Source organism: Gobius niger (assembly GCF_951799975.1).
Source record: "Gobius niger genome assembly, chromosome: 15".
NCBI lineage: Eukaryota > Metazoa > Chordata > Actinopteri > Gobiiformes > Gobiidae > Gobius > Gobius niger.
Window position 1 is genome coordinate 14,080,702 of NC_136866.1, and position 27,334 is coordinate 14,108,035.

General features: G+C 43.0%; 1 protein-coding gene across 2 annotated transcripts in view; it reads left to right on the plus strand.

The window, feature by feature from the left end:
- rngtt (RNA guanylyltransferase and 5'-phosphatase) overlaps window positions 1-27,334 on the plus strand; it is a 122,164-nt gene that overhangs the window by 46,137 nt on the left and 48,693 nt on the right. For both annotated transcript variants that reach the window (XM_079572386.1, XM_079572385.1), the window contains one exon: window positions 1,324-1,488. In XM_079572386.1, the coding sequence (XP_079428512.1) occupies window positions 1,324-1,488 (165 nt within the window). The remainder of the gene's footprint in view (window positions 1-1,323; window positions 1,489-27,334) is intronic.

The window sequence follows — 27,334 nt, forward strand, 5'->3', positions numbered from 1 at the left end:
CTCCCATATTGTTGCATTTGTTTTCAAAATAAAGCATTTGGAAAAGGATCCTATGTATTAGTCCTAATGCTTGGCCACTGAAACAAAATAAGTGCTTTATTTATTATTGTATGTACAACGAAATGAAAAACTATGAAGTGAAACTATGTGGACCACAGAAACTACAACTGTTTCTGTTTGCAGAAAAAGGAAAAAAAAAAAGCCACAGTACCAAGAGAGAGGAGGTTACTGACAAATCACAAAATAGATTATTTTTGGCAAACATTACAAACTCTACAAACAGCCATTTCCTGCGTACAGTAGACAGCAGCCTCTGTTGAAAAAACAAAGATGTTATGCTCATGGATCATTTAGCGTTTGTGATGGTACCCCTTAGCTCCCAGAGAAAGTGTAGTAATAACAGCGCTGTGCAGTGTGTAATGGTTGTGTTTTGCGTTAAACAGACTCGACCAGCACATGCCTTGAATCACCCACACCACACATACACCGTGTTCTGTCCCGATGACACAGACATGGGCCAGATGGAGCACACTGTGTGGGACAGACCAGCTGTTGTTCCAGCAAAATGGACTCAAGAATTAGCCGTTCAATGTTGTGGAAAAGCAAGCCGTCCTCATATCACATTTTTGACCATGACAGCATTACTCTGTCTGTTTGACTGGTTGATTTGCAAGACTTCAGAATCACTAATTAAGTTGAGAAAGTTTTTGCCTTCCCAATTACTGCCTTGCCACCTTTTCTGACCAAACCTTGGGGCTGGAGAAAGCCACACCTAAAGTTAAAAAGGGCACCCTCACATTAAGCATAATACAGATTGGAATTGTAGATTAGGGGCCAATGCCTTTAAGAGTTATAAAGCTGTAGAAACTTGCTAAATGCTCGACTTTATTTATTTGCTTGTATCATTCTGGGCTTCTTATCGACCTCAGCCAAATGAAATTGTTTTTTGCTCTATTTACAGCACCAAAGGATCTTTAGAGGACAGATGATTATATCTGACTCTTTGTCCACTTTAGCAAAAAACTATACTTTTGCCTCCCTCTCCTCAGAAATCTTTCAACAGATAAGTGGTTTCTGCTCCCCAGACGTGTGTGCGGAATACCAATGGTCTCAAGTCGCTACTTCAACCCGCTGTTGTCTAAAATAACAGAGCAAAAAGCACTACTGCAATTATGTTATGTCACAGTGCAGAAATCAATAAAAAAAAAAAAAGGGGAAGTTTTAAGTGTTTGTGGCACAAACTATTAGGCTGCATAGTGTCTGTTTCTGTGTGTCAAAAAGTATACTGTTGTGGTTATTCACTCCGTTTTCTTGTGGTTTCAGGGTCAGCCTGTCGGCCAGTGCGACTTCAACATTCGGTTAGTTTGTATTGAGAAGGAGATCATATCCCCTCGAATGGAGAAGATGAAGACGGGACAGATTGACAAAACGAAGGAGCCGTTCAGCGTCCGAGCCAAGCCCTTTTTTGACATTCACGCATCGAGAAAGGTAAAAACCCATCACTGTGAATCATGGTCTTTAAAGCTTAGGTTCTCAGCTGGTGTAACTTCAGGACCCTCCACATGACAAACAGCTTAAAAAAAATTGTTGAGTGCTGTGTGATTGTTCCATAGCATGGAAGTATTTGGGTGTTAAAATGGTATTAAAATGGTATTAAAAAGCATTTAAGCATTTCTATCCCTCCAAATTCATGGCCTAACTACAATAGAGCTCCTTTTACACTGTCTGACCAAAAAAAAGTCTCCATTCTGAATGACAAGGTTATTCTTTCTTCCGTGATGCATGTTCTAAGACGACAATGCCAGGATTCAGGGAGCATGAGATATCATTCTCACACATGGATTGGCGACCACAGAGTCCAGATCTTAACCCCATTGAGAATCTTTGAGATGTGCTGGAGAAGGCTTTGCGCAGAGGTCACACTCTCCCATCATCAGTGCAAGATCTTGGATGAAAGTGAATGCAACACTGGATTTTTGTTGACTTTGCAGAGGCTTATTGAAGCAGTGCTGTAGCGAATGTCTGCTGTAACCGAAGCGAAAGACGCTGCAACCAAATATTGGAGCGTGTGACCTTTTTGTCGTGGCAGTGTATTTTGAAAGTCCAAGCACCTTCACCAAACTTACAGGTAGCTCTCATTCTTCTTAGTTTCAATTTGAACTCTTCAAAGCAGCAGATGGTGGGTTTTTGCTTACATTTTCTTGTCACATAGATTTTTTTTTTTTTAAATATCGAGGCTATAATTTCCATAATCAGTTGTAAAGCCTGCGTAAAGCATATTGGTCCATTAAAAATGCAGATACCAGATAAGACTTGTGCATATAGTTTTGGCTTTCAAGCGGTTCATCTTTCTCGCCAATGTCTGGTGAGAGCAAATCACTTTTAAGGACTGTCTCCCTTCAAAATGCAGTGCTGCAGGCATTCGGGTCTTCACGCATTTCCATATATCGCTGGAGGGAGACTCGACATTCACAGACGAGTGCACACATCACGTCGTAGCATACTGCACCAGAGAACATTTCACTGCAGCGAAAGCAAAGTCAATCCCAGAGCGTTGACTCCGCATGAGGCAACTTTGTTTTAGATGTTCAAACAGTCTCGCATAATTCGCCCGGTCTTCTCATTAAGCGCTACATAAAAATAAAAGACGACACATGACAACTGCTGGATTTTGGCACTTATTTCCGTCTTGGTGTATCCTGAGATGGGGCCACAAGGGGAGCAAAAGCCAGTGGGATCTTCCAGCGTAAATCCAGTGGCAAATTTATATGCAAATGACTGCACTCCAGAAGGCAGATGATTTCCTGTGTCTTACCCAGAAGGCACAAATGTCAGAAGATAAGAATGCCACCTTCCTCCTGTCTTAATTCGAACTCTTAGAAAAGGCTTTACAAACTGAACACTGCTTTAAGAAGTGCTCATGTGAAAGCAACTTGGAACAACTCTCTTAACACATCGAGTGCCCGCTGTTTTTGGGATTTAGCTGTAAAGTGCCAACAATCCAGACCATTTTTCATGATATTTGTAGCACCACAACGTATTTGTTATAGCTATGGACACATGCTACAGTTGGTTTGAAAGATGGGACTCTAAGCTCTCTGAAAACAGTTAAATTCTACGTGCCTCGGTTCCTGAGAAATCCTAAAACAGAGGCTAGTTTTGATTAAAATCACTTTTTTTTTTCTAGATTCAGAGGTAATGTGTGTTTTATGCAACACTCTCCTCTCTCCTCCGCTCTCCTCTATCCTCTCTGGAGCGACACTAACGTTATAGGAAGAGGCAAATGCCTAAATATCTCTGTTTCAAGTCAGTTTTCAATGACAACATGTTGACATATTTTGAAATCAATTGCTTTTTATCGCGTGTGCATTTAAACAGCCTGGTTCTCAGGTTGAAGACTTTAACAGGATGTTTCTCAGCTGCCCTTGGACCGGTTTTGACCATTTAAAAACTCAGAGCGAAGCCGCTCTGCTTTGTCAAACGCAGAGAGAGAGAGAGAGAGAGAGAGAGAGAGAGAGAGAGAAGTGTCGGCTTTACAGCTGTTCACTATGCAACACCACGCCCCCGTGGACAAAAAAAAGAAAGAAAACAGAGCTTCCGAAATCAAACATAAGGTGTATTAGAGTGTCTAGTTTCTTAAAAAACCCAGCAGAAAAAGTTTTTCCGTTTTTGGCAGAAAACTAGCTACAAATCTCAGCATTGACCACTGCGTGAAAAATGAATGTCTTCACTTCACCTTAAAGGGACTATACAGAGTTTAAAAATGTTAAAAGTATGTATTTTCCTCCCCCTACATGTTCCAGCCATGTCTTAATGTGTAGAATGAGCTCAGACCTGTTCACCACAACTGCCTCTAAAATCCTGCACTGTCACTCAAAAAGGTGTTAATTCGGGTCCGAAGTGCCGTCATGCACAAGCTTAATATAGAAGGTGCAGTTACACATTATGTTATATATATATATATATATTATACATATATATATATACACTGCTCACAAAAACTTACGACACACTCAAAAAACACAATGTAACTCCAAGTCAATCAAATTTCTGGGATATCAGACTGTCCAGTTAGGAAGCCACGCTTATTGTGAATCAATTTCACTTGGTGTTGTGGAAATTAAACAGACAACAGGTGGAAATGAGAGGCAATTAGCAAGATCACTCCAGGAATGGTTTTGCAGGTGGTGACCACAGACCATTTCCCTGTCTTCATCCTTGGTACCGTATTTTTGGAACACTTTTGCATTTGTCCAGTGTTCTCACCACTAGAGGTATCATGAGGAGGCATCTACAGCCCACAGAAGTTGCTCAGGGAGTGATGCTCATCCAAAATGGCACGTCCATTCGTGCTGTGGCAAGAAGGTTTGCTGTGTCTCCCAGCGCAGTGTCCAGAGCATGGAGGAGATACCAGGAGACAGGCCAGTACACCAGGAGACCTGGGGGGGGCCGACCGAGGTCAACAACCCAGCAGCAGGACCGCTATCTGCTCATTTGTGCACAGAGAAACAGGAGAAGCACTGCCCGAGCCCTACAAAATGACCTCCAGAGGGCCACAAATGTGCATGTTGGTACTCAAACGGTCAGAAACCGACTCCATGAGGGTGGTATGAGGGCCCGACGTCCGCAAGTTGGGCCGGTGCTTACTGCCCAACACCGTGCAGCACAATTGGCATTTGCCCGAGAACACAGCAATTGGCAGATTGGCCAATGGTGCCCTGTGCTCTTCACGGATGAGAGCAGGTTCACCCTGAGCACATGTGACAGACATGACAGAGTCTGGAGACACCCTGGAGAACGTTCTGCTGCTGTAACATCATCCAGCATGACCGGTTTGGTGGTGGGTCAGTGATGGTCTGGGGAGACATTTCATTGGAGGGCCGCACAGCCCTCCATGTGCGAGCCAGAGGTTCCCTGACTGGCATTGGGGACCAGGATGAGATCCTCAGACCTATTGTAAGACCATATGCTGGTGCTGTGGGCCCTGGGTTCCTTCTGATGCCTGATAATGCCAGGCCACATGTGGCAAGAGTGTGTCAGCAGTTCCTGCATGATGAAGCTATTGATGTTATGGACTGGCCTGCCCGTTCCCCAGACTTAAATCCAATAGAGCACATCTGGGACATCATGTCTCGGTCCATCCATCAACGCCACGTCGCACCACAGACTGTCCAGGAGCTGACTGATGCTCTAATCCAGGTCTGGGAGGAGATCCCTCAGGAGGACATCCGTGGTCTCATCAGGAGCATGCCCAGGCGTTGTAGGGAGTGCATTCAGGCCCGTGGAGGCCACACACACTACTGAGGATGATACAGACTCGTTTTGAGGAATTTCTACAGAATTTGGATCAACCAGTGACCTGATTTGTCACTTTGATTTTGACTATAATTTTGGATCCAGACCTCCAGGGGCTGAGAATTTGATGTTATTTTGTTCTCAACACATAGCCCTACACTATGAATAAAGATTTTCATCCGAAAAATCGAATTGATTGACATCTAGGATGTGTTTTTTGAGTGTGCCCTAAGTTTTTGTGAGCAGTGTATATATATATATATATATATATATATATCTATTATAGAAAACGCTATCTCAATGGCCGCCGCCTGGGCGCCGCCATGTTTATTTCCCATACCGACTTTGAAGCTAAGCAGGGACGGGCCTGGTTAGGACTGGGATGGGAGACCGTTTGGGAACACCAGGAAGCCTGGCGACAGTAGTGAGTTTGTGCGTGGTTGGTGGTGGGGGCTGATGTGCGCATAATTGTTCAGCAATTTTGAGCGTCTGGAAAAGCGCTATATCCGCGGCCGGCCCCCCCGTGATGGTCCCACCAGCCGCGGGCATTGACCACGGGTCCATATGGACCGCGGTGCTGCTGTCCGAGGACAACCCGCCGTCACCACAACGCGAGTGCACGAGATCTGACTGCCGTGCGTGTGCGCGCATCCAAACAGGGCGGTGTCTGCGTGTGTGCGCGCGCGTGTGTGCGTGTGCGCGTGTATGTGTGCGCGCGCGCATCCAAACAGGGCCATGTGTGTCATCGTCACTCACCGCTAACCTGCAGACGCTCCGCACAGGTACAGTTACATCCTCCAAAAGACATCTGCGCGTCTTTGTTTAAGTCTCTCCTGCAGTGACCGAGGCTGTGGTTCATTATAGATCCAGGCAGTATTCCGTCTCTAAAGCTTTGTCTCCGAAAAACAGTACACGCAAAACATTGCCCAAAAGCCTCTAATCACACGCGCTGCTCCGACTGATTTCTCCTCCGTGTGAGTAAAAGCGAAAATGAAACTACAACTTAACGAGCGCATGGCCTGCACTGCGTAGTTTTTTTCTCTTTTTTTTGCTGCTGCACCATTTGTTTTCTATTTTGCTTTCACGTATTGTGAGCCCAGAGGTACATTTTATTCTAAAGCAGCTTTGAACGCATTGCCAATTTTATTGTAAGGTTATAAATACTGTCTAATAACCATCATTAGGCTATTTCATTTCAAAACCTACTTATTACTTTTTTTATTGTACACTACCGTGATGCACCAAACCACGGGTCCTGCACCGTGAACCAAACCGTTAGAGCTGAACCCCTAATATTTATCTATAATTATTCCACTGTCTCTTGAATTCTATTCCCTGAGTTTAGCGAACATATTGTCGTAGTTTATAAGAAAGGAGTACGGGTGCATCAAACACTCCCATTGCAGATTGTTTTAAATTATTTTTAGCATTCATTATTTTAAACATTTGTAGTGGCCATAGTTTTTGGAATGGGTTGGGAACCACTGGTCTACAGCTGAACTGTGTGACGGGTTGGACATTTCTTTGTAATCACTCATAATCTCAGAATATCAAATGTGGAGACTAGCGAGGCCCGGCCGAAGCTAGTATATATATATATATATATATTGTATTAACACATTTAACATCCTAGTTTTAGTGTCAGAATAAAAAATAGACCAAATGCACACATACTGATGCTTAGTTTATTCCTTGACTCACTCACCATAGTTTTTCAAAACAAAATCACATCGCTGTGGACCCTCTTCTTTCCCACGTGTATGCATTCACAAATACAGACATGTTTTGTATCCACGTGACGTACGTTAGGCGACCGACACTGTAAACCAAGTATGATAATTTCCTTTCTTAGAGACCCTGGGCGATTGTCAGCCAGCAGAAACATTTCAGGGTGTGTACAAGAGATTGAAACTGGGACACACTGAGGCACACAGACGGACCACATTTAACAGTCTGGGGAAAAAAACAAAAAGGGAAGAAATCACTGTCGTCAAGGTTCAAGTCGTCACATCATTTATCATTTGGCAAATGTAAAATGCGAAAGGTTGGATGAATGATGAATACTACCGTGGCTGCAAGGTAGGGAGCCTTTTTACACTGCGCTTCCTCAAAGCTTTGCACTCTTGCTCTAAATTCGGGCCAGCCGGAGGTCAGTGCACATTTAATTTGATTTCTTGCTTGAGCCGAGATCACACAATCTGGGCCCTTTATTCCCATCACCGATCAAAGCTTACAGAGGGCTAAGATCTTAAACTGTAGACCGCACCACTCTCTCTTTCGCCACATAGTTTCCTCTGCCAACGCTTCCATCTTGTATTTGCACTTTGAAAATAAAAATGAACGCTTCCACTCTCACCCACCCCCCATGCTTCCTGGAGATGGTCTTGAAATGAAGTCACTGCTTTCTTGACTGGCCTATTGTCAATGTCCAGTAACCCGTCTGCCTCCCCGTACAGTCGAATCCCTGTAGTCTGCGACATCACTTAATTCAGAGAGGCTCAAAACCGCCCACTTGATCACCCCTCGACCAGAGCTTCTGGTTTGAGGGGGTATTTCCAGCTGCTGCTTTCCATCTTTAAACACTTCTCCATTGATGCCACCACTGGCCCTGGCCTCTTCCATCGGAGACATTTAGCCTTTAGCTTCCACTACCATCCCATTATCTCACAATGAAACCCTTTTTGCATTAGACTCTTCGCACAATAGGAACAGAACTCTGAAAAGTCCTGGACTTTCCCTCCGTCTGGTCGGCAATGTAGATTTCTGTGATTATTCTGAATTTAGGGGGAAGCTATTTAGCGATTTGGCATGCAGCACGGGGACAGATTGATTTTAACAATGTGTTTGTCACAGTGGCTGTTCTGGCCTGGGTGTCTGCGTTTTTGGCATCGGAAACCAAACATCCGAAATCCAACTTAGTAACTTGCTATTTGCACTTTTCCTAGTCACACTTTTCATAAAGAAGAAGATTTTTTGGAGCATTAGAGCAGAGCGGCAAGATTTTGGACTAGGCAAAACTTATCTGCTTGCAGTTGCGATTACATTTGCAACATAAGCAAAACAGGATTCAATTCAAGGTGCTTCTTTTTAACTGGGTTATGAAGGTATAGTCTTAATGAGCTCTATCTCTCTAAAATGTTCTTTGTGCACTCATTAATGGTATTCAAAACATTTCTCCATGTTACCTCATCCTTTTTAGGTTCAGGATTTCACCACTTCTCTGGTTCATACAACTACTTTAAAATGATGTCTTTTAGGCTCAGACTGAGTTAAAATTGACTTTTTTTGCCATGTTATAATGTTCTCTCAAAATCATACCTGGAGCTGTGTTACAAGTACAACACACTTGCGCATTTTGGAATAATCTTTGAATCTTCCCCAGAGCCTGTTTTTAACAGTGCGGTGATAGCTCCCACAAAACTGCTTCTGAGGTCCTACATATCCAGTAACACTCCATAGTTTTACTACAGTGACATGGGCCGCGTGGTTTATTAATTTCCCCTTTTTTTCTCCCCTTTTTATTGAAGCAGCTGCACAGCAAAGGAGAGCAAGAGGAGTGGGATGGGTTTTTGGTAGTTCATTTGGAGGATCAGGAAGTGAAACTAGTTGATTATTTGTTTCAGCTGTTTTAGACCAATATTTAGTATATATTTATATTAGTTTGAGATTATTACCAAATACCTGCAAAAATACCAACTTCATCATTATCCGTGCTTTTCGACCTGTACTAATACTCAAGGCTGCAAACTTGTCACTTGTAACCAAATGATTCAACTAAAGAATGTGAAAATAAATGTGCCTGACCTCTGTGATCTATTTACTCAACAACGAACCTACGTGCTTTACGGTTACTTTCTGGTGCTGGCCATCTCCAGCTGGCGTTGTTGGCATAGTTTATGTTTTAAACAACTAAATTAACCCATGCATTGCCACATTGTGAATGGCACAATAATGCAGGAAATAAGGATAATTTGCTTAAAATTTCTTGGGGCCCAAAACCATATCCCAGCTTTGATATCTTTAATGTATCTGGCATTGTCACATCCCTTAGGCCCACAATTATGGAGAAGCACATTTTAGAAACTGATCCATATTCATATATCGGACAACAGTCTGACATTTTTATGAATTCCCAGCGCCATCAGCATGAACGGACACTGCTAATACTATGTCCCCTTTACCATTACCTAAAAAGTGCAGCACTGACGACTGATCCAACCTCACTAAATCAGTCTGTGGCATATGAACGGCGACGAGACCTGAAGCTGAAAGCTCCAGTCTGCTACTGTCCAGGACCAGGTGTTGACGCTGGGAAACCATGAATGTGGCTTTAGTGTCTTATGGTGGAAGTGTTTCCCATCTGCTTATTCCCTGCTTATGAATAGCTCCAGTTCTGTGCACTGCCCGAAGCATTTTTGAAATGCTGGACGCGTTTTTCCCGTCTTGTTTGAAGCCGTCTTTAAGCAGCAATCCTGCCTCTCTGATAAGCTCTTGTAAACTCCACAATGTGCGCCAACAGAGAAAATGGCACGCCTGTCTGTTTGCTTGTAATATAAAATGTCACAGTTTCATTATTTGACAGCTTCAATGAGGCTCTTTGAACATACAATAACGCTCTCAATTCAGTACAAGACACTGTAGTGTAAAGAATCCATTGGCAAGAGATACAAGGAGGAGTGAAATATTAAGCCTGGGATTAGATTGCTGGTCAGTTTTCAGACCGCGCTGATGCCGCTTTGTAATTTCCTGGCAATATCCACCTTTTCAACTGGAGAAAGTCTGCTCCTTTTGGGGATTATAGACATTCGCTTCGAGTTTTTATGCAAGACAATAGTTGTATTTTAGCTCACATTTAGAATATAAAAAAGCATGGTGGTAACTTGTATTCAACATAGTCTTGGGCCCGGAAGAGTTATCCACAACTGCAAAGTATAACTGGAAACACCATCATTAATTCTTACCTTAAGCCCCTCTAGTGGGACCTCGAGGTGTTCCCAGGCCAGTCGAGAGATGTAGTACCTAGTTTATCTGCTTTGTGATATGTATTTTTGTGATATATATTTTTGAGCGCTTTGAACTCCTGGAATATATTTTGTTAGTAAGTGTCAGTAGTGAACCCTGCTCTGCCCAACCCACGAACGCCTCATTCACTTCCCGGAGTGTGCTTTATGAAAAAAAAAAGAAAAGACCTGACAGCTCCCCGTAGATATTGGATTATTAAACAAACGACAGGGACATTTGATGAGGATTTTAGCTGCATCAGAGCAGGTCGCTCAGATGTTTCTTTTGTAAACCTCTGTCATAATGGTAAACTCTGACTGTGTTAGAGTTGTTAAATGGTGCAGCTTCTGCTGCTTCAAACATTTTCGATCCCTGCACGTGTTTGTATTTACATGGTGAGGGGGCGGGTGAGGGGTGTGTTAAAGGTGAGGGAGGTGCGGTACTCATCTGCTTCTGCGGAAAAAGTTTGCTCGCTGTTTCAAAGTTGGCGCATCTAGCGATGCAATGTGGGAATGCAATCATTCCGGTCGGGAAAAATAGAGTTGCTGAGGGCAGCCTTAAATCTTTAGCACTGTCTTACACCTTGTTTTATATCCTGGATTCGTAGGACCTCAAGAGGAGCTTTTTGGGAGCTGCGGTGCTAAGAGTGAGCTCAGAGGAATATTCAAAGATTACTCAAAGGTGCGCAAGTGAGTCGAACCACTGCTCCAGGCATGTTTTTATGAAGAGAACAACACTGTAACATGGTTAAAAGCTCTAAGCTTAATTTTGCCAGATAGCATTTTTGTATAGTAAAAAACTCTGCTGTTCCAAATTATTATGCAACTCATTGTTTCAATACATTTTAAAGCTTGTAGTTAACTGAAAGTGGTCATTTGTTGAATATGCAGCCTAGGAGGTCATATTTACTGAAATCAAAAGCTATTTCAATCAAAAAAATCTTAACAGGTCAAGTTATATTTTAACATAGGAGCCCTTCTTTGATAGCAGCTTCAAAATTCTTAAATCCATTCAACTTGAGACTTTTTGGAGAGTTTCTGCTTGGATTTCTTTGCAGGATTTCAAAATAGCCTCCCAGAGCTTCTGTTTGGATGAAAACTGCCTCCCACCCTCATAGATGTTTTTCTTGTTGATGCTCCAAAGGTTCTCAATAGGGTTGAGGTCAGGGGAGGATGGGGTCCACATCATGAGTTTCTCTCCTTTTATGCCCATAGCAGCCAGTGATGCAGAGGTATTCTTTACAGCATGACATGGTGCGTTGTCCTGCATGAAGATGATTTTGTTAGGGAAAGCACGGCTCTTCTTTTTGTACCATAGAAGAAAGTGGTCAGTCAGAAACTCGACCAGCTCTCTCACCATGATTCTGGCCTAAAACATGACTCCGCCCCCTCCTTACTGACGTCACAGCCTTGTTGGAACATGTTGGCCATTCACCAACCATCCACTACTCCATTGATTTGACCATCCAGGGTTGCACAGCACTCATCAGGGAACAAGACTGTTTGAAAATGAGTTTCTGTTCATGAGTATTCAATTAACAGTTTAGGGGAGGCCGGATAGAAGGTTTATGCACAACTGCAAGCCTCTGGAGGGTCCTACACCTTGATGTTCGGGAGACTCCAGAGGCACCAGCAGCTTCAAATACATGTCTGTTGCTTTGTAGCAGCTGTTCTATTCATCTGATGTATTTGTGCCTTTATCTGCACAAACCTGTGTGTACTCTGAATCAGCTACAAATCTCTTTTCAGTATTATGATTACGCTTCATCTTTTGTGAAATATCAAAGGTATTCATACCTAGACCAAGGCATTCAACTATTTCACGATTTTCATCAGCAGAAGATCCTTTTTCTTTCCCATATTGCTTGAAAATGATGATCTGCTTAATAATGTGGAACATCCTTTTTCAGTAGTTTTTCCCTTAACTGGGCTTAACCTGACAACTAATTATCCCAGGTCTCTGAGATTGATGTCAGTGATTCAAAGAGCCCTGTGACACAATAGCATCCATGAGTTTCATTGAAAAAGCTTCTTTTTTTTTTTTTTACCTTTTTGACACTGAAATACAGTTGGCATAATAATTTGGAACACGGTGTACTGCATGTTACAATAATAATTTCAGTTTATTTTAGATTTACACTAAACTCATTACAGTATTACAGTACATTTCCTGAATCAAATCATCCAGCTTTACTTTTAGCAGAAAGTTGGACAAAACGATGCTTTCAAAAATATGTCCCTGGCTGTGGCGATAATGAAAGATGATTCATACCTTTCTTCCATCTTAACTGACTCACACTGCTCTCATGGTACAATTATCAAAAGGGAAATTGTGTTAATTTTTCTCTGCCAGCTGCAAAACATTTTCATATCCCACCTCATTAATCATGTGTCTCAGGACATTAGGAGAAAGTACCTCATTTTCAAAGATTAATCCCGTCATCTGACCCTAGAGTCATCCGGCAGTTAGATTATCAGACACGACCTGTGACTAAATTGGTGGGAAAGAATGACTTTTCTTACCTCTGAGTTCATCTTTGGGTCTTTTTTTTTTTTGGTTTGAGATTGAATTTGGATAGGGACCATGGAGTAGATTCTTTCATAAGATTGCAGGCTTTCTGTGCAGCTCCCGCCTAATCACGACCAGCGAGATTAAGCCTCGACTCTGTGCTGAATACAAAGGAGGAAAAAGGCAACTCGGACGCATGCAAACAGTGGGTGAAGGGAGTACAGGCTTTTTCCGGCTTAATGCGCTCAATCACATTCGCTGATGCATAAAGAACGACATTGGCCTTCCACCTTCGGTACCTCACAAGGTTAAGATTATTCAAATTAATCCCACAGTGCTTTCAGAATATCGTATGCAAGATTCAAGGTGGACATTTAAAAAAAAAAAAATCCCATGAATACATTAATCTTAGTGATAGAAGTTGGTAGAGGAACAGTGTCCTACTTCCTTTTGACTTCTGTATAACTTACTTCAAGCTCAATGATTAAAGCTTTTCTTGTCACCCACTGCAGATATGTTTACTCTGTGTTTACTGTGTACATGTCCGATCAATTTGATACAGTGTGGTCAGTAGTGGTGTCGTAGAAAATGCACATAAGCAAGCAGAGGGAATTATGCATTGGTCTAGTAGTCTGTGAAATGTGGGTTTGCATAGAAAGTAGGTGTGGCAAACTCTGGGTACTGGTCGATTCAATAAGGTGAATAAAGCAAGATACTAACGATGACACCAACTTCATAATATGCCAATACTATAATATTCAATATAGTTCACATAGTTACGATATATCATGATTTTTAAAGGAAGATATGCTATTATTAAGTCATGCCCGCTTATGCCTGAGTGAACCTGAACCCAATTGATCCTCATGTGTCAGTGGTAGATCAAACAATTTACATACATTTAAAGCATTTAAAGCAAGCATAATACCCCTTGTATTATGCTTGGTTTGTTCGGGTATTTCTAATAATGTCAAAGACATCTTTATCACTTTCTTACACTTGGTTGCTTAGAAAATGCAATATTGATGTATTGATTTTTGAACAAAATATCCAGTAGTTTCACTTCCTGATCCTCTTGAGCGGGTGAAAATAAGCCCTACCCACTCCCCCTTCACTGTGCAGCTGAATCAATAAAGAAAAAAGGGATCTTTGGAACAACATTGTGACAAGACATAAAGCTCTAAAATGTCAATCCATCTGCTGCGAGGGAGCTGCTGCTGGAAAATAAATGATACATCTTTATAGAATTTCATTGAATATTTTAAACATTCATTGTTCTACTGGGAGACTTCAACGCCCACATGGGCAATGATAGTAAGACCTGTGTAGGAGCCTAAATTATGTTTTGTTCTGTAAATAGTTTCAATCAGTTTAAGACATAATTATTTTGTTTGGTAACTTTATGGTTATTTTGGTTTATTTACTTTTCTTCATTTTGGTATTTGGTAATTGATTTTTTGTCATATTTTGTTTGGTTAGGCTATAGGTGTCGCTATATCATGACGCCGCACAGTGTCGCATTGGTGGGGATGGCACAGAATGGAGCCAAACAGTTTTTAGACCACTGCTACCCCTTTTTTGTAATCCCCTGTCAGTCTGTCATGTAATGTATGTTTTTTCTCACTAAAGAGTTTTTAACTGCACTTCTTGACTCCATGGATTTTATTATTGACGGTGTTTTGGATTACTTTACGATATGCTAAGGGCGCAGCGAGTCATGCTGGCTTCATATAATTTTAGAACCTACAACCTGGACAGGGGTAATTGGGAAGAACAGCCTCCCCGATCTGAACCCGAGAAGTGTTCTGTTATTGGACTTCTGTGTTACAGTTTATCCATAACGAACACCATGTTCGAGCGCAAGGGTGTCCATAAGTGCACGTGGCACCAGAACACCCTAGGCCGTAGGTCGATGATCGACTTTGTAGTTGTGTTATCTGATCTCTGGCCGCGTGTCTTGGACACTCAGGTGAAGAGAGGGGCTGAGCTGTCAACTGATCACCACCTGGTGGTGAGCTGGCGGTCAGACCTGGCAGGCCCAAACGTGTTGTGAGGGTCTGATGGGAACGTCTCTTGGATCCCTCTGTCAATAGGATCTTCAGCTCTCACATCCAGATGAGCTTCTCCCAGATCCCGAGGGAAGTTGGAGACATGGACCATGTTCTCCAAAGGAAGCAGAGACTGGGGACTCGCCCATCACCTCAGCTGAAGTCACCGGGTGGTTAGAAAGCTTCTCGGGGCAAGGCTCCGGGTGTGGATGAGATCCGTCCTGAGTACCTTAAATCTCTGGATGTTGTAGGACTGTCTTGGTTGACACGTCTCTGCAACATCGCGTGGCGGTCGGGACAGAGCCTGATTGGATTGTTAGACCGGTGTGGTGGTCCTTCTCTTTGAGAAGAGGGATCGGAGGGTGTGCTCCAATTACAGAGGGATCACACTCCTCAGCCTCCCCGAGTCTACTCCAGGGTGCTGGAGAGGAGAATCTGGCCGATAGTCGAACCTCGGATCCAGGAGGAATAATGCAGTTTTCGTTCCGGTCATGGCACACTGGACCAGCTGTATACCCTCCATCGGATACTCAAGGGTTGGTGCTCCGGGAGTATGGGGTCTGGGGCCCTCTGCTAGGGGCTGCCTGTTCCCTATATGACCGCAGCAGGAGCTTGATTTGCATTGCCAGCAGTAAGTCAGACCTGTTCCCAGTGTGTCTTGTTCACCGCCAGTGTTGCCCTTTGTCACCGGTTCTGTTCATTACCTTTATGGACAGAATTGCTAGGCACAGCCAGGGGACAGAGGGTGTCCGGTTTGGGAACCTCAGGATCTCATCTCTGCTGTTTGCAGATGATGCTGTGTGTTTGGTTTCATCAAATCAGGACCTTCAGCGTGCACTGGGCTGTTTGCAGCCGAGTGTGAAGCGACCGGGATGAGGATCTGCACCTCCAAATCTGAGGCCACGGTTCTCCCTCAGAAAAAGGTGGCTTCCCCTCTCCAAGTTGGTGGGGTGTCCTTGCCTCAATTGGAGGAGTTCACGAGTGAGGGACGGATGGAGCGTGAGATCGATAGACGGATTGTTGCGGTGTCAGCAGTGATGCGGTCGCTGTATCGGACTGTTGTGGTAAAGAGGGAGCTGAGTCCGGGGGCAAAGCTCTCGATTGCGAAGCTTACCGGTTGAGCTAGGTTGCCACCCTCAGCTATGGTCATGAGATCTGGGTAATGACTGAAAGGACAAGGTCACGGATACAGGTGACAGAAATGAGTTTCCTTCGCAGGGTGGCTGGGCGCACCCTTCGAGATAGGGTAAGGAGCTCAGTTACCCGGAAGGAGCTTGGAGTAGAGTAGCTGCTCCTTCACGCCTAAAGGAGCGGCTGCGGTGGCTCGGCTTGTCACCTCCCTCAGGAGGTGTTCCAGGCATGTCCTATTGGGAGGTGGCCTCTCTGGAGGGACTATGTCTCTGAGCTGGCCTGATGTCGCCTCAGGGTCCCCCCCAGAACAGCTGGAGGAGGTGTGCTTGGATTGGAAAGTCTGGACATCTCTGCTCAGACTGCTGCCTCCACGACCTGGCCCCGGATAAAGCCAAAGAAAATGGATGGATGGATGGATTTTAAACGTCGAGTAGAATACATCTTTCTTAAATTAACCTTATTCTATATTTGGGTCAATTACCAGCCAGATGTGACCAAGTTTGTCCCACACCCAATAATAGGTGTGTTTACCAAAGTCTTCCTGTTGTTCAGGCAGATGAGGTGTCTGCCGGTGCCCGGATGTCCTTCGGGGCTTCCTCAGAATAGAATTGTTGCAGTCCCTTTTCTTACATATATAGTTGTTTTGACTCATTTATTGTTCATAATCATGTATTTGGGACGTGCTGGTGAACAATCTGCCATACACCAGCCCTCTCTAACCTGTAATTTGGGAAGCACCGATAACTCTTCATCCTATCCTATCCTAAGCCAAATTTGATTTAAATCTTTGCAAGTAAAGCTTCAAGATGCATTTTCTCGTCGTGAACCAAATAATTGCAACCCTATAACATCACTTTTCTTAATGTTTTTGCTTAATCTATAGTAACAAAGGATGCAGACTTGTTGGCTTGCCCTCCCGTCTCTGAGCTGCATATGTATGTCAATCTCCCCGAGCCTCTCCTGCCAGTGTCAGCAGCATGACAGAGATATTTTTGTTCCTAATGGGTTTATAGTGCCATTCTGGGAGGAAGCAGCCTCCCCTGTACACCGTGTCTCATTATCTGAGCACTGCACTTCCCTGTTACTCTGACCTGACGCCTCTCTCCCCCTCTCTCCCTCCCATTTTCAGCTTCCCTTTCTTGAACAAAAAAGAAAAAAACGAGCTCTGTGCTAAACCCGACTTGATGCCCTCATTAAAAGGAATACAATATCAGATCAGTTTCCAAGATCTGCGGGGAATAATGACCAACAAACCAGTTAACATTGTTAATTAACTTGTTTTTTGCTTTTTACTAGGACCCACTTGGCAATCATTTCAACTTGAACTTACAGTACCAGCTTTTTTATCCATCCATAAAATCACCCACCCCTTGAAAGTTCAAAGACTCGGCAGCATGCACTTGATCACCTGCATCCTCTTCCTCTCTCCCACTCGCAAACATGCGGCGGTTGTGTAAGGCTCAACACAACCTCGATGACTAACGTTTGTTTACTGCGACTGATTTTTTTAGTTTTTGGGTTGGGGGAGTTTTCGGCAGATGCCTTGAACGTGTTACGCAACAATTGCTGAACGTTGGTGAAGGATGGAATATGTAAAACAAGTGTGCAAAAACAAAGAATATGTTTGTGAAAGGCTTGGGATGCGGCATTATATCAACATGGTAGAAAGTCGGTCTGATTTTGAACTGTTCTAATTATAGTTCACATTTCATACACTGTAATAGCTTGAAAATAGAATATAAATAATGGGCCCTTACTATATTTACTTTGATGCAAACATGAAGGTTCAAGTTAAGGTTTACAATGGATATATAAAAAAAATACAACCTTAGATGGCCAGATCAGGTCAGGTCAGTGAGCGTCTGTGGCTTTTAGCTCAGATATTTTCGAGCAGCCTTTTTCTGTCTGACCCATGATAATGTCATGACATCCTCCGCTCCAGCCGCCTTCTGTAAGCTCTGAGTTTGAATTTCAGCTACATCCTAGAAAACCCAGAGGTCCCAGTGCCATCATTTAGACTGAAGTATTTTGCCTTTTGCAGACACATCTTTATCACTGTCTTGCACTTTGTTGATTAGAAAATGAGATCACTTACTTACGTACAGCGACGGCCACCGCGAGTATAACCGTTATAGCTGGTGTACACTGTGTGATTTTTAAAACATTGTAAGATTTTTAGATGTCACATTGCACGACGTGAGCATTGTAAAATCATGAGCACTCATTTCCACTGTGCGATGGTTCAATGACATAATCGTATTGACGACCAAAGTTTTGTTGTAGTTGAGGCAAGTGTTGCATGCTAGCGCGGTTTATTTTCATGGAAAAGTGCAGGGAAAGTCCTGTAAAATGTGGAGTTGGACCCTCTCACTTGACAGAGACCCTAGTTGCAGCGAGAGGAGGCTCACTCTGCGACGAGCCTTCCAAAATATCAGACACTGCCTGATGACGGTCCCAGCTCGTCTTTGGTCATACCATCCTCCTATTTTAAATCTTTTTTCCTGTCTCACTGTAGGACCTATGACCTGCGATTTTCCCCGGAGAGAGAGTGAAACTTTGGCATCTGTCCAAAAAAAAAGTTATTTGAAATTATGACCGTAAATGTTTTCCATGGCTTGACAAATTCCTATTTCAGTTTTCTCTCACATTTTACTGCTTCATTGCGAATCTAAACGCAATACTTCTCTGAGAAAATGCAATTTGATATTTTTACAATCTCATGCAGCTCTAACTCGCGCTGCTGCAGCTTTGGGCTTTGGGGGTTTCTTATTTGCGAGTGTGTGCTGGGGTGAAATCAGGCTGTAGCATCCAAACATTTGGGCTGAGTAATCTATGATGCAGAGGTATGGAAAAGCTGTTGCATATTTGATAACCCTCTGCGGAGATGTTAAATGGCCATGAACTTGGTGCGGGATCTTATGTAACACAAGGAGCCTGTACTATGTATAGCGCCTTTTCCAGTACTCCACTTTTTCTAATTCTATTTTGCATCATTATCAGCGTCTTTGGCACTAGAAGTCTGCGCCATTAGGGTTGGTACAGTTTCACTTAATTGAATCGAGCGGAGTGAGCCCACACACCCATTCCTCAGCGTTATCACAAGCCGACTATGATAAAGGGAAAATGGAAATGAGATATTTTTGTTTTAATAGATTTAAATTGCTTTTGATACTGACAACGTTTGCTAATCACTGACTTTTTTATGGTAGAAGACACGTCACAAAGTTAAACTTATTGTTCCACCATAGACCTGTCTGACTAGTCCATTTAAGTAAAAAAAAAAAAGCATGATGTGGGTACTGGCTAAATCCTAATGAGCTGGCTTTATTACTGCACATTTTAACACCTCTAGATCCGAAAAGCGCCCCTGTTCCCTGTCCCGAAGCCAGCCCCAGTGCTGGATCGTCTGAAGCGCTGCCTCGCAGTCGCTCCTGTTCACTTGCGCTGTCTGTGTCTGCCTGCGTGGGTGTCATCCTTCTCCTGCTTAGAGACAGCCTGGTGACGTTTTTTAAAACTGGTCCTTGTATATCTCGCCTCAGCAAAGACATTTATCCACTCCTCAGTGATAACCTAATCTCCCGTGGTTCATTCCATTGTCTTTTTCAATACTATTTCCCATTTGACTTGCACGGCGGCTTGCTCGGATAACCTCTGGGCGCTCTCCTGGATGATGGGAGGATGGGTTTGCACAGTGTAAAGGAAGAACAGGTAGTGGCCGTGGGTGCAAGCCATTGGTCATTACGTTCATAGTTTTGTAGAAGTTTATATTCTATTCCAGCATGTGTTATGCTGTAAATGTCAACAGCAGACAAACTGGTAGCCTGGCCAGGTAGCTCTTTTCCTATTCTATACGCAGGAAGTTGGAATCTTTACAGATGGATGAAAGGCGCGTATTATGCAAAATTGACTTGTTGGAGCTTTTTTGTTGTTGTTGTTTCTCTTGCACCTGAGCCACTGCATGGGGATTTTCAACCCAGGAGGGGCATCTGGATTCAATTCTGTGCCATTTGAACGCACACTCTACCTTGCACTGGGAAGCTCAAGAATCGCAGTGGCGTTCCCAGAGGAGCAACGCCAAAAGGAAGAAAATATAAAGATGATGTAATGCGGAGTGGCTGCCCGCTACATCAATGTGACAACCTGAATAAACTTGGGCCGTGTGACTGAGGCGGATAAATGGCTCATGTTTCACACACTTTACAACCAAGCGCTGTCTCTTCCTTTGGCCTTTCTGAAGAGGTAAATCATTCCAAAACATTTTCTCCACCGTGCACTGCATCATGCAAATACTTTCCATTGTGGCTGTGTCGTCTCTTGGCTGCAGTTTTCAATCCAAGTTAAGAAAGATAAAGTGAGATTTTACACGTTTTTTTTCTCCCCCAGTGAGAGCAGTCTCTTCTCCACTTGCCCTTTCCAAACTGCCGAGTGTCAATTTGTCCAGTCCAACAGACAGGCTTTTAAGGCCTTTGTCCCCAGGAGCTCCAGACTTTAAACACAGGGGACTTCACAGAAAAGTGCAACACCAAAAGAACCGTTATTTTGTCGTCCACTACAGTTTCACATAAATATAGCATGAAGGGTAACTGTGTAGTTTTATATTGTGTTGCAAAAGTGGCTTTTGAAAGTCAGGTTCCTTTATGGTTTGTTTTTAGGAATATTCATTCTTCAGTTCATCAGTTGGGGAGGTTAGCTTACTTGGGGGTTCTTCCGCTACAGTGAGTTGAAAGGAATTCAAGTTTGGGGCCGTAAAAAGGATTGATAGTCTGAAAACTTGACCACAGTCACAAGTCAACCTGGGTCAAGCATACACTGAACACACAAACACAAGTTATTTCTGACATATCTGGTGACATATCTGGAATACACATGCCATATGCAGTTTTAGGTACATACATAATACCTGTATCGTGAAGGTATGTAAATATATGTCTAACCAAAGTCGATTACGAAAGTATCACATCATACACTCTAACTCTATATCATGTATTTTGTGTTCCCAATTAGTGGTAAATAAATTCTCAGCGTGGGTTCCAACAAGCATAGCTACATGTTTCTAATCATTTTACAATACAGTGCAGAATATTGATTTTATTACTTTGGGTATTTCTGTGCAAAATGCTACTAGATTTGGCACTAATGTGTGTAGACTCTGGGATAGAAGTGATTGGGTGTGTGGATTGTTGTATTGTAGAGTTTTTAGATCAGAGAGTATTTTTACGCTACAGTATGTAAAAGCTTTTAATTGTGATCGTTTCAGGTGTCAGTGAAATCAGTTTATGAATTGGGTGTGTTTTCTATGATTTGCTGCTTGAAAAGGTGGTCATGTTCTAGGAGCTGCCTTCGTCTGTACTGCGATGAAATGGAAGTGTCTGATGAAATTGGGAAAGGCCTGAAACTTTCCACGTTCTCTCATGTCGCAAGTGCATTATTACACACACTTTCACCAGTCGATTTTCTCGTCGTTTGTGTAAAATGCGATTGTCCTCTCTGGCCCGCAGTGCTGTTCTTGTAACACGGTTCAATCTCACGCCGTGTCCACTTATTACATATTATCTCAGCTTGTCCTATGCCTGCCCCCATTGATTTTTTTTCTCCCTTCCTCTCCTCGAGTAAATGTCTTTGTCCGGATAGTTTCTTTCCCCACCACTGCAAATCAATGGCGTAAAATGTAATCTTCAGTCTTTCATTTCAAAACAAGTCGGATCCATGGATAGGCGATTTGCGTGAGATGTTATCCCTGTCTGCTGCAGTTACCTGGCATGACTTGTGGCCAGTGGATGTGCTGCTGCCCGGGCTGGCTCGCTGCGATGTGGGCTTTGGGATTAATGTGGAAGTGCTCAGGGAGAGATGCCCTCCAGCTCCAGCCCCGTGGTCTGACCTGAATATCAATCATTCCTCCTCCTTTGATTTCTCTGCCACGTCCAAACCTTCTGGAGAACAGGAGTGAGCAATTAGACATCAACTTGAAAGTTCTGCTCTAGATAACATAAATATGAGGAGAAAAATGTATATATTATTTATAATTCCATATTAAGACATTTTATGCATATAAAAAATATCCCAAAATTGCCTATATTTTCAGCGATGAAATCTAACTAATGAATCAAACCAGGTTTAAATTGATGGTTTTATTTTGACGGGGGGGAAATATGTAAATTTTGCCTTGTTTTTTGTAGTTTAGAGATCAATGAGTCAGGCTAGGAGAGGACAGTAAAATTAAGAAGGGAGAAAGCTCAAAATCTCAACATTGACACCTGTGTGAAAATTGAATGTTTTCTCCTGCCGTATCTCACCGTCTAGTATTAGATAAATCATCATGTTTTACTTAGAGAGATGTTTACCATGGCAGTCGTGACTTGATTATTGCACAATGTCTAATTTAAATGCATTGTCTCCATTCTACATGATGGTTATATTCTGTTATTTTGGGGCACATCCACTCAACAGAGAATCCAATAATTCTATCTGCAGTCATTGCAAAATGGATTCTTCACTCACAGTGGGAGGTTTTCACACCGTGCAGCGTTTTCATCACCTGTTTTAGATGGTGGCAGTTCATCTTTGGCTTTAGCTAATGGCACCGTGTCGAACAAAGACACTGTGTCTCTGCGTTACTCTTTTGAGCTCCTCTTTCACTGTTTTCATAAAGTCGTACTTATTTTAGAGGGAATGGATTCACAGTCCAATGATTCAAAGGCTTTGACTTTGCCTAAATTATATTTTGCATCTGAGTAATAGCTGTCCAGCCTTTGCAATCTGTTGTCATTATCAGCACCAGCAAACAGCATTCAAAGCCAAGGTCAAATTCAGAACCAAATTATTCTGAAAAAAGAGTCTGCGTCGGCAGATAAATACAAATGGTCAGGTTTTCTGTTTACTGGCAGCCTGGGGCAGGTGGTGTTTACTCATAGATTTGTCTATGACTATGTCTATGTTCTTCTGTGAGGCCAAATACTCCAGTACGACGCTAAGCTGTCCAAGGTGGGGACAAATATTTTTGTTAATGGATTTTTTTCATATATTGGGTCAAGATTTTGTATTTTTTCATCCATACTATAAATACATTTTTGGTGCTCTTAAGTTTGTGATTACTCTGTGCTTTTGGTCATGTAGACATAAGTTGTCATGCGGTCCGTCAACAAGAAGGAACTTTCGACCCGAGAGCGACATATTTGCGTCAGTGTGAATCCAACCGCAGCACTTTAGGCCGATCTAAACTGCCGCTCCGGCTTTCTCTCTCTCTGGGGTGGAGTAAGTTTGGCATGAAAGCGGCCAATTTCGAGTCCAACTACTCTCACTTTCATATCTCTTTTTTGCGCAAAGAAATAGCTTATTTTTCATCAATACGGCTACATGAAAGGAAATTTGGACAGGACATTTTGTCCTCTGACAAAGCAAAATGGAGCAACTTCATATCGTCATGGTATGTCACTCTTCTGCCCCTGTTTTCCGTGATGCTGCGCAGTAAAGCTTTCCTGTCCATGTGCCGATTAAGTGCATTTTCTCCTCACCTCATGTATCAGTCTCACTGATACATCAGGGAAGTACGCACGTGCGCATGTGTCAGTGCATTGACAGGTTGATGCCTGTTGTCATGGGAATGAGTTCAGCAAAAAGCTGATGGTACTAACTGAACTAAGTTTGAGGTGAATGCAGTTGAAACGAGGGTTGTCGACTCACAAGGCGCTCCAACATGTGTGAAAACTACCTTAGACATTGGGGAGTGGAGCTGCTGCTCCTCCACAGTGACGGATCCCTCTGGACTTGTTTCTGGACTTATGTGTGAAAGTCTCTTGGATGACATAATGCCCCATTTTTCCCTGAAATGGCTGAAAAGTCTAGAGGGAATTAAAGGATTATAAATCGGCTGATTGTAGGAGCATCACTGAAAAGGTGTGAGTAAAGCCTTTTTATGTGCCATGACACAGCGCTTTCATGTTGGACACGCGTCAGTCCGTTGTGCGCTGGCCTCTATATGCAAGCAACCTGGGGATCAAACATATCTGTAAACTATGCTTCTGAAAACTAAACACCTCACCTGGAGCACCAACAAAATTATTTCAACTTCCCCTCCTGCACTGAGTTTGTCAGGATCTAGCCTGTAAGCATCTGTACTCTTGCAGAAGCCGTCTTGTCTATGGCCCGAAGTCCAACAGTGACAGCTTGATGTCTTAATGGTGCCACGCTGGTGCCCTCCACCCACGGCACTCTACTGTACCGCTCCTCACAGCCTGCCCCTGTTCTTTCTGAAGAGGGTTTCAAGCATAAAAGCCCGGGTCGCTGCTCCTCCGCCCCTCTGCTCCGGCTGTAGCTCTGAGGAACTTCCCTACTGTAGGAGGATGTGCCCGTGGAAGTCATCGCTCTTCCCTCTGGTTGTGCGCTGCGTTCTGAGAGTGGTGGGTGGGTGCGCTCAGATGGCAGCGGCACTGAAATATGAGCCGCCTACACACCGTTCCCTCCACAAAGGCCCTGCTTCTTCTTCAGAGGCTGGCTCCGTGCCTTCTCCGTGTCAGGGAGATTGTCAAGCCCGTGTGATCTGCTCTGACTCATTCATCATTCTGCTCGCACTGATGTTGCTGCCGTCTTCACAGATATAGACCTAAGAGTTTGTTATTGCTGCGGATAGGTGTATGCCCACAAGGGAGATTCAACTTACTAATGACGCCCTTGCTCTTCTTACTCTTGTGTTATTCACAATCGAATGGAAGTCAAATGTAGAAAAGCCAAGAACATCTTCAGATGCATTATTTAGTATTACTTTGTTTTTGTTAGATACACACAGTGAGCACTTACACTGTCAGTCTCAATGAAAATATGACATACAGTGGCGCAAATAAGTATTTGATTTTGCAAGTTCTCCCACTTAGAAAGAACAGAGAGGTCTGTAATATTCATCATAGGTGCACTTCAACTGTGACAGACAGAATTTGAGAAAAAAAAACACATTGTGTGATTTTTAACTTATTTATTTGTTTTTTCTTGCAAAAAGTAAGTATTTGATATAGTGGGCAAAATAGAACTGAGTATTTGGTACAGAAGGAGTTTGTTACCCAAAATCTCACTACCCCGTCCATTCTGTCCTCAATGCGGGGTTGTCGTCCTCCCTCCTCTGTAGAGAGGCCCCGCCAAAGCTTTATGTTTTTCAAATTGTCTCTCACAGTTGAAGTGCACCTATGATGAAAATTACTGACCTCTCCGTTCTTTCTAAGTGGGAGAACTTGCAAAATGAGTGGTGGATCAAATTCTTATTTGCCCCACTGTATGCACAGTGTAGTGAGTCTGCCTGTTTTGAGTGTGTGGACCTGTGTGTTGCATCACAATCAAAATCTTAATTTGCTTGAAATAAGATTGCTGTTGATGTTTTTCTTGATTTAAGTATTGAAAATCTTGCCCCATAGACCAATTTCTTGAGATGAGTTGCTCAAATCGGATTACTCTTTGTACCATTGATTTTTGTACTTTTTTCTTCTGCTGAAAAAATCTATTTTAGGCTTCGAAAGGACTTGGAATCTACTTCAAACAATTAAAATGCCCTAGTAGTGTATTGTGCTGAAGACACTTGGCAAAAATATCACATAATGCATATTTGTGACGTCGTGTGAATGGGAAACGTGTCCTCATGGGTTCACCTACAGCAGAGGTTGTTATACTGAGTTTGTGACCAAACAAACTTCCACTGCTTTGAACCATTACATGAATTGCTTTTCTGTAATAATCACTGACACTTGAGCCTTTAGTGTAATGTAGTTCCTGGCTCATTTCAATTTCAGGATGCATACTTTGTGTTGTCATAATTGTATTTTTGTCACTTCCATTACAATCCTGTCCATAGAAACTGCATTGTCACTGTGTTACTAGACAGCAGTGTCTGTCGACAGCTTAATCTAATATTTCCTTGACAGTGAGGCATTCATTATTCATCAAGACATTATGCAGTCACTCTTGTCTTTGCCTCTACTCTCTGGCTCTGCGCTTACATGTCGATTAATGTCGTATTCCGTCGAAGAAGCATCCGGTGTCTTGTGCTGTGGCGTCTGAACACTTCAAAAGAAACATTTTGCAAGAGATAAAAGGAGCCATTTTACATTGTTATCCACAAAATAATAGGACAATTTGAGGTAATGCATGACACGGCAAGACTCTTGGACGTGCATTTCAGCATCACTAGGCAAGAGGACATAAACACGGTCATTTACCCCAAATATTTCTGGACACACTGGTGATTTGTTGACCTGATCGAGGCTGCCATCGTGATTTGATTCTGCTTTCTGGATTTTTCTCTTTCGGATCTTGTGTGTGCACTCTTGCGTGGACCATACACCTACTGTTCTTGCTCCAAACTTTTGTACCACGTGCAGGGCGTTGTCATAGCGAGGAAGTCGGATAGTCTCCAGACGATAAACCTTAGAGTTGTTAGTCTGAACCTTTTGCACACTTTTAGATGAAAAAGGCTTTGAATGATATTAGCTCTCTGAAAATTCAAAGCTTCTTGTGTACTTGTGATACAAATCTAATTAGACGTGTTCTTCGTCGTCGTCTTGTCGCAAAACGAAGTCCTTAGAAATCAGTGTTGTTAATTTTCACCCGCTAGTGCAGATAGAATAGTGATGTAACTGTTGGATTCATTGGTGCACATAATAACTCTTCAAATTTTCCTCATGCCAATCGTATCTACCGATAGTTTTCATAACCTCTGTGACTGCGAGTCCCTTTATGTCCACGATGTTTTGAAGCTATTTACACAGCCAAATGTGAATAAGTCATGGCTGCCTTTCGTTCAGTGGCTTTGTTGACAGACGCCGAATCCCCGCAAACACCAAGTACTTTATAGTCAGGGCCACTGAAATGTTCTCGGCTCCGGCATTGCTAATGAAATTTTAATCATTTCATTTTCCGTCATTCGGGCTGCAGACGGAGGAGTGCGTTTTGAAAAGGCAACTCTGAAGCTCAATGTTGTTATTCCACCTCACAAATGCGCTGCCATCCTTGTGCCCGGGCAGATGGGTTGCATGATACCTGATACGCGGCACATTAGCCGTCTCGCTCATTGACCAAGGCAATTTCCTGTCTTTTTTTTTCCCCCCGACTATATCTAATCCAGCTGAATGTACTGTAATGCCCCCCTTTCGATGGACGGATACAATGCTGTGTTATTTCTGTCTTTGTCATCTTTAAAGACATGCATGGTCACATTTGTGCGTTATATCACGGGGACTTTAGACGGATGTGGTTGCTTTAGGCTTGGGAAAATAGACGATAGAGAAAAGTACACTGGTTCCATGGAAAAGTCATAACCCTATTTTCTTTCTAATGTAACGGCATAACACACACTTGCTTAGTAATAAACCATT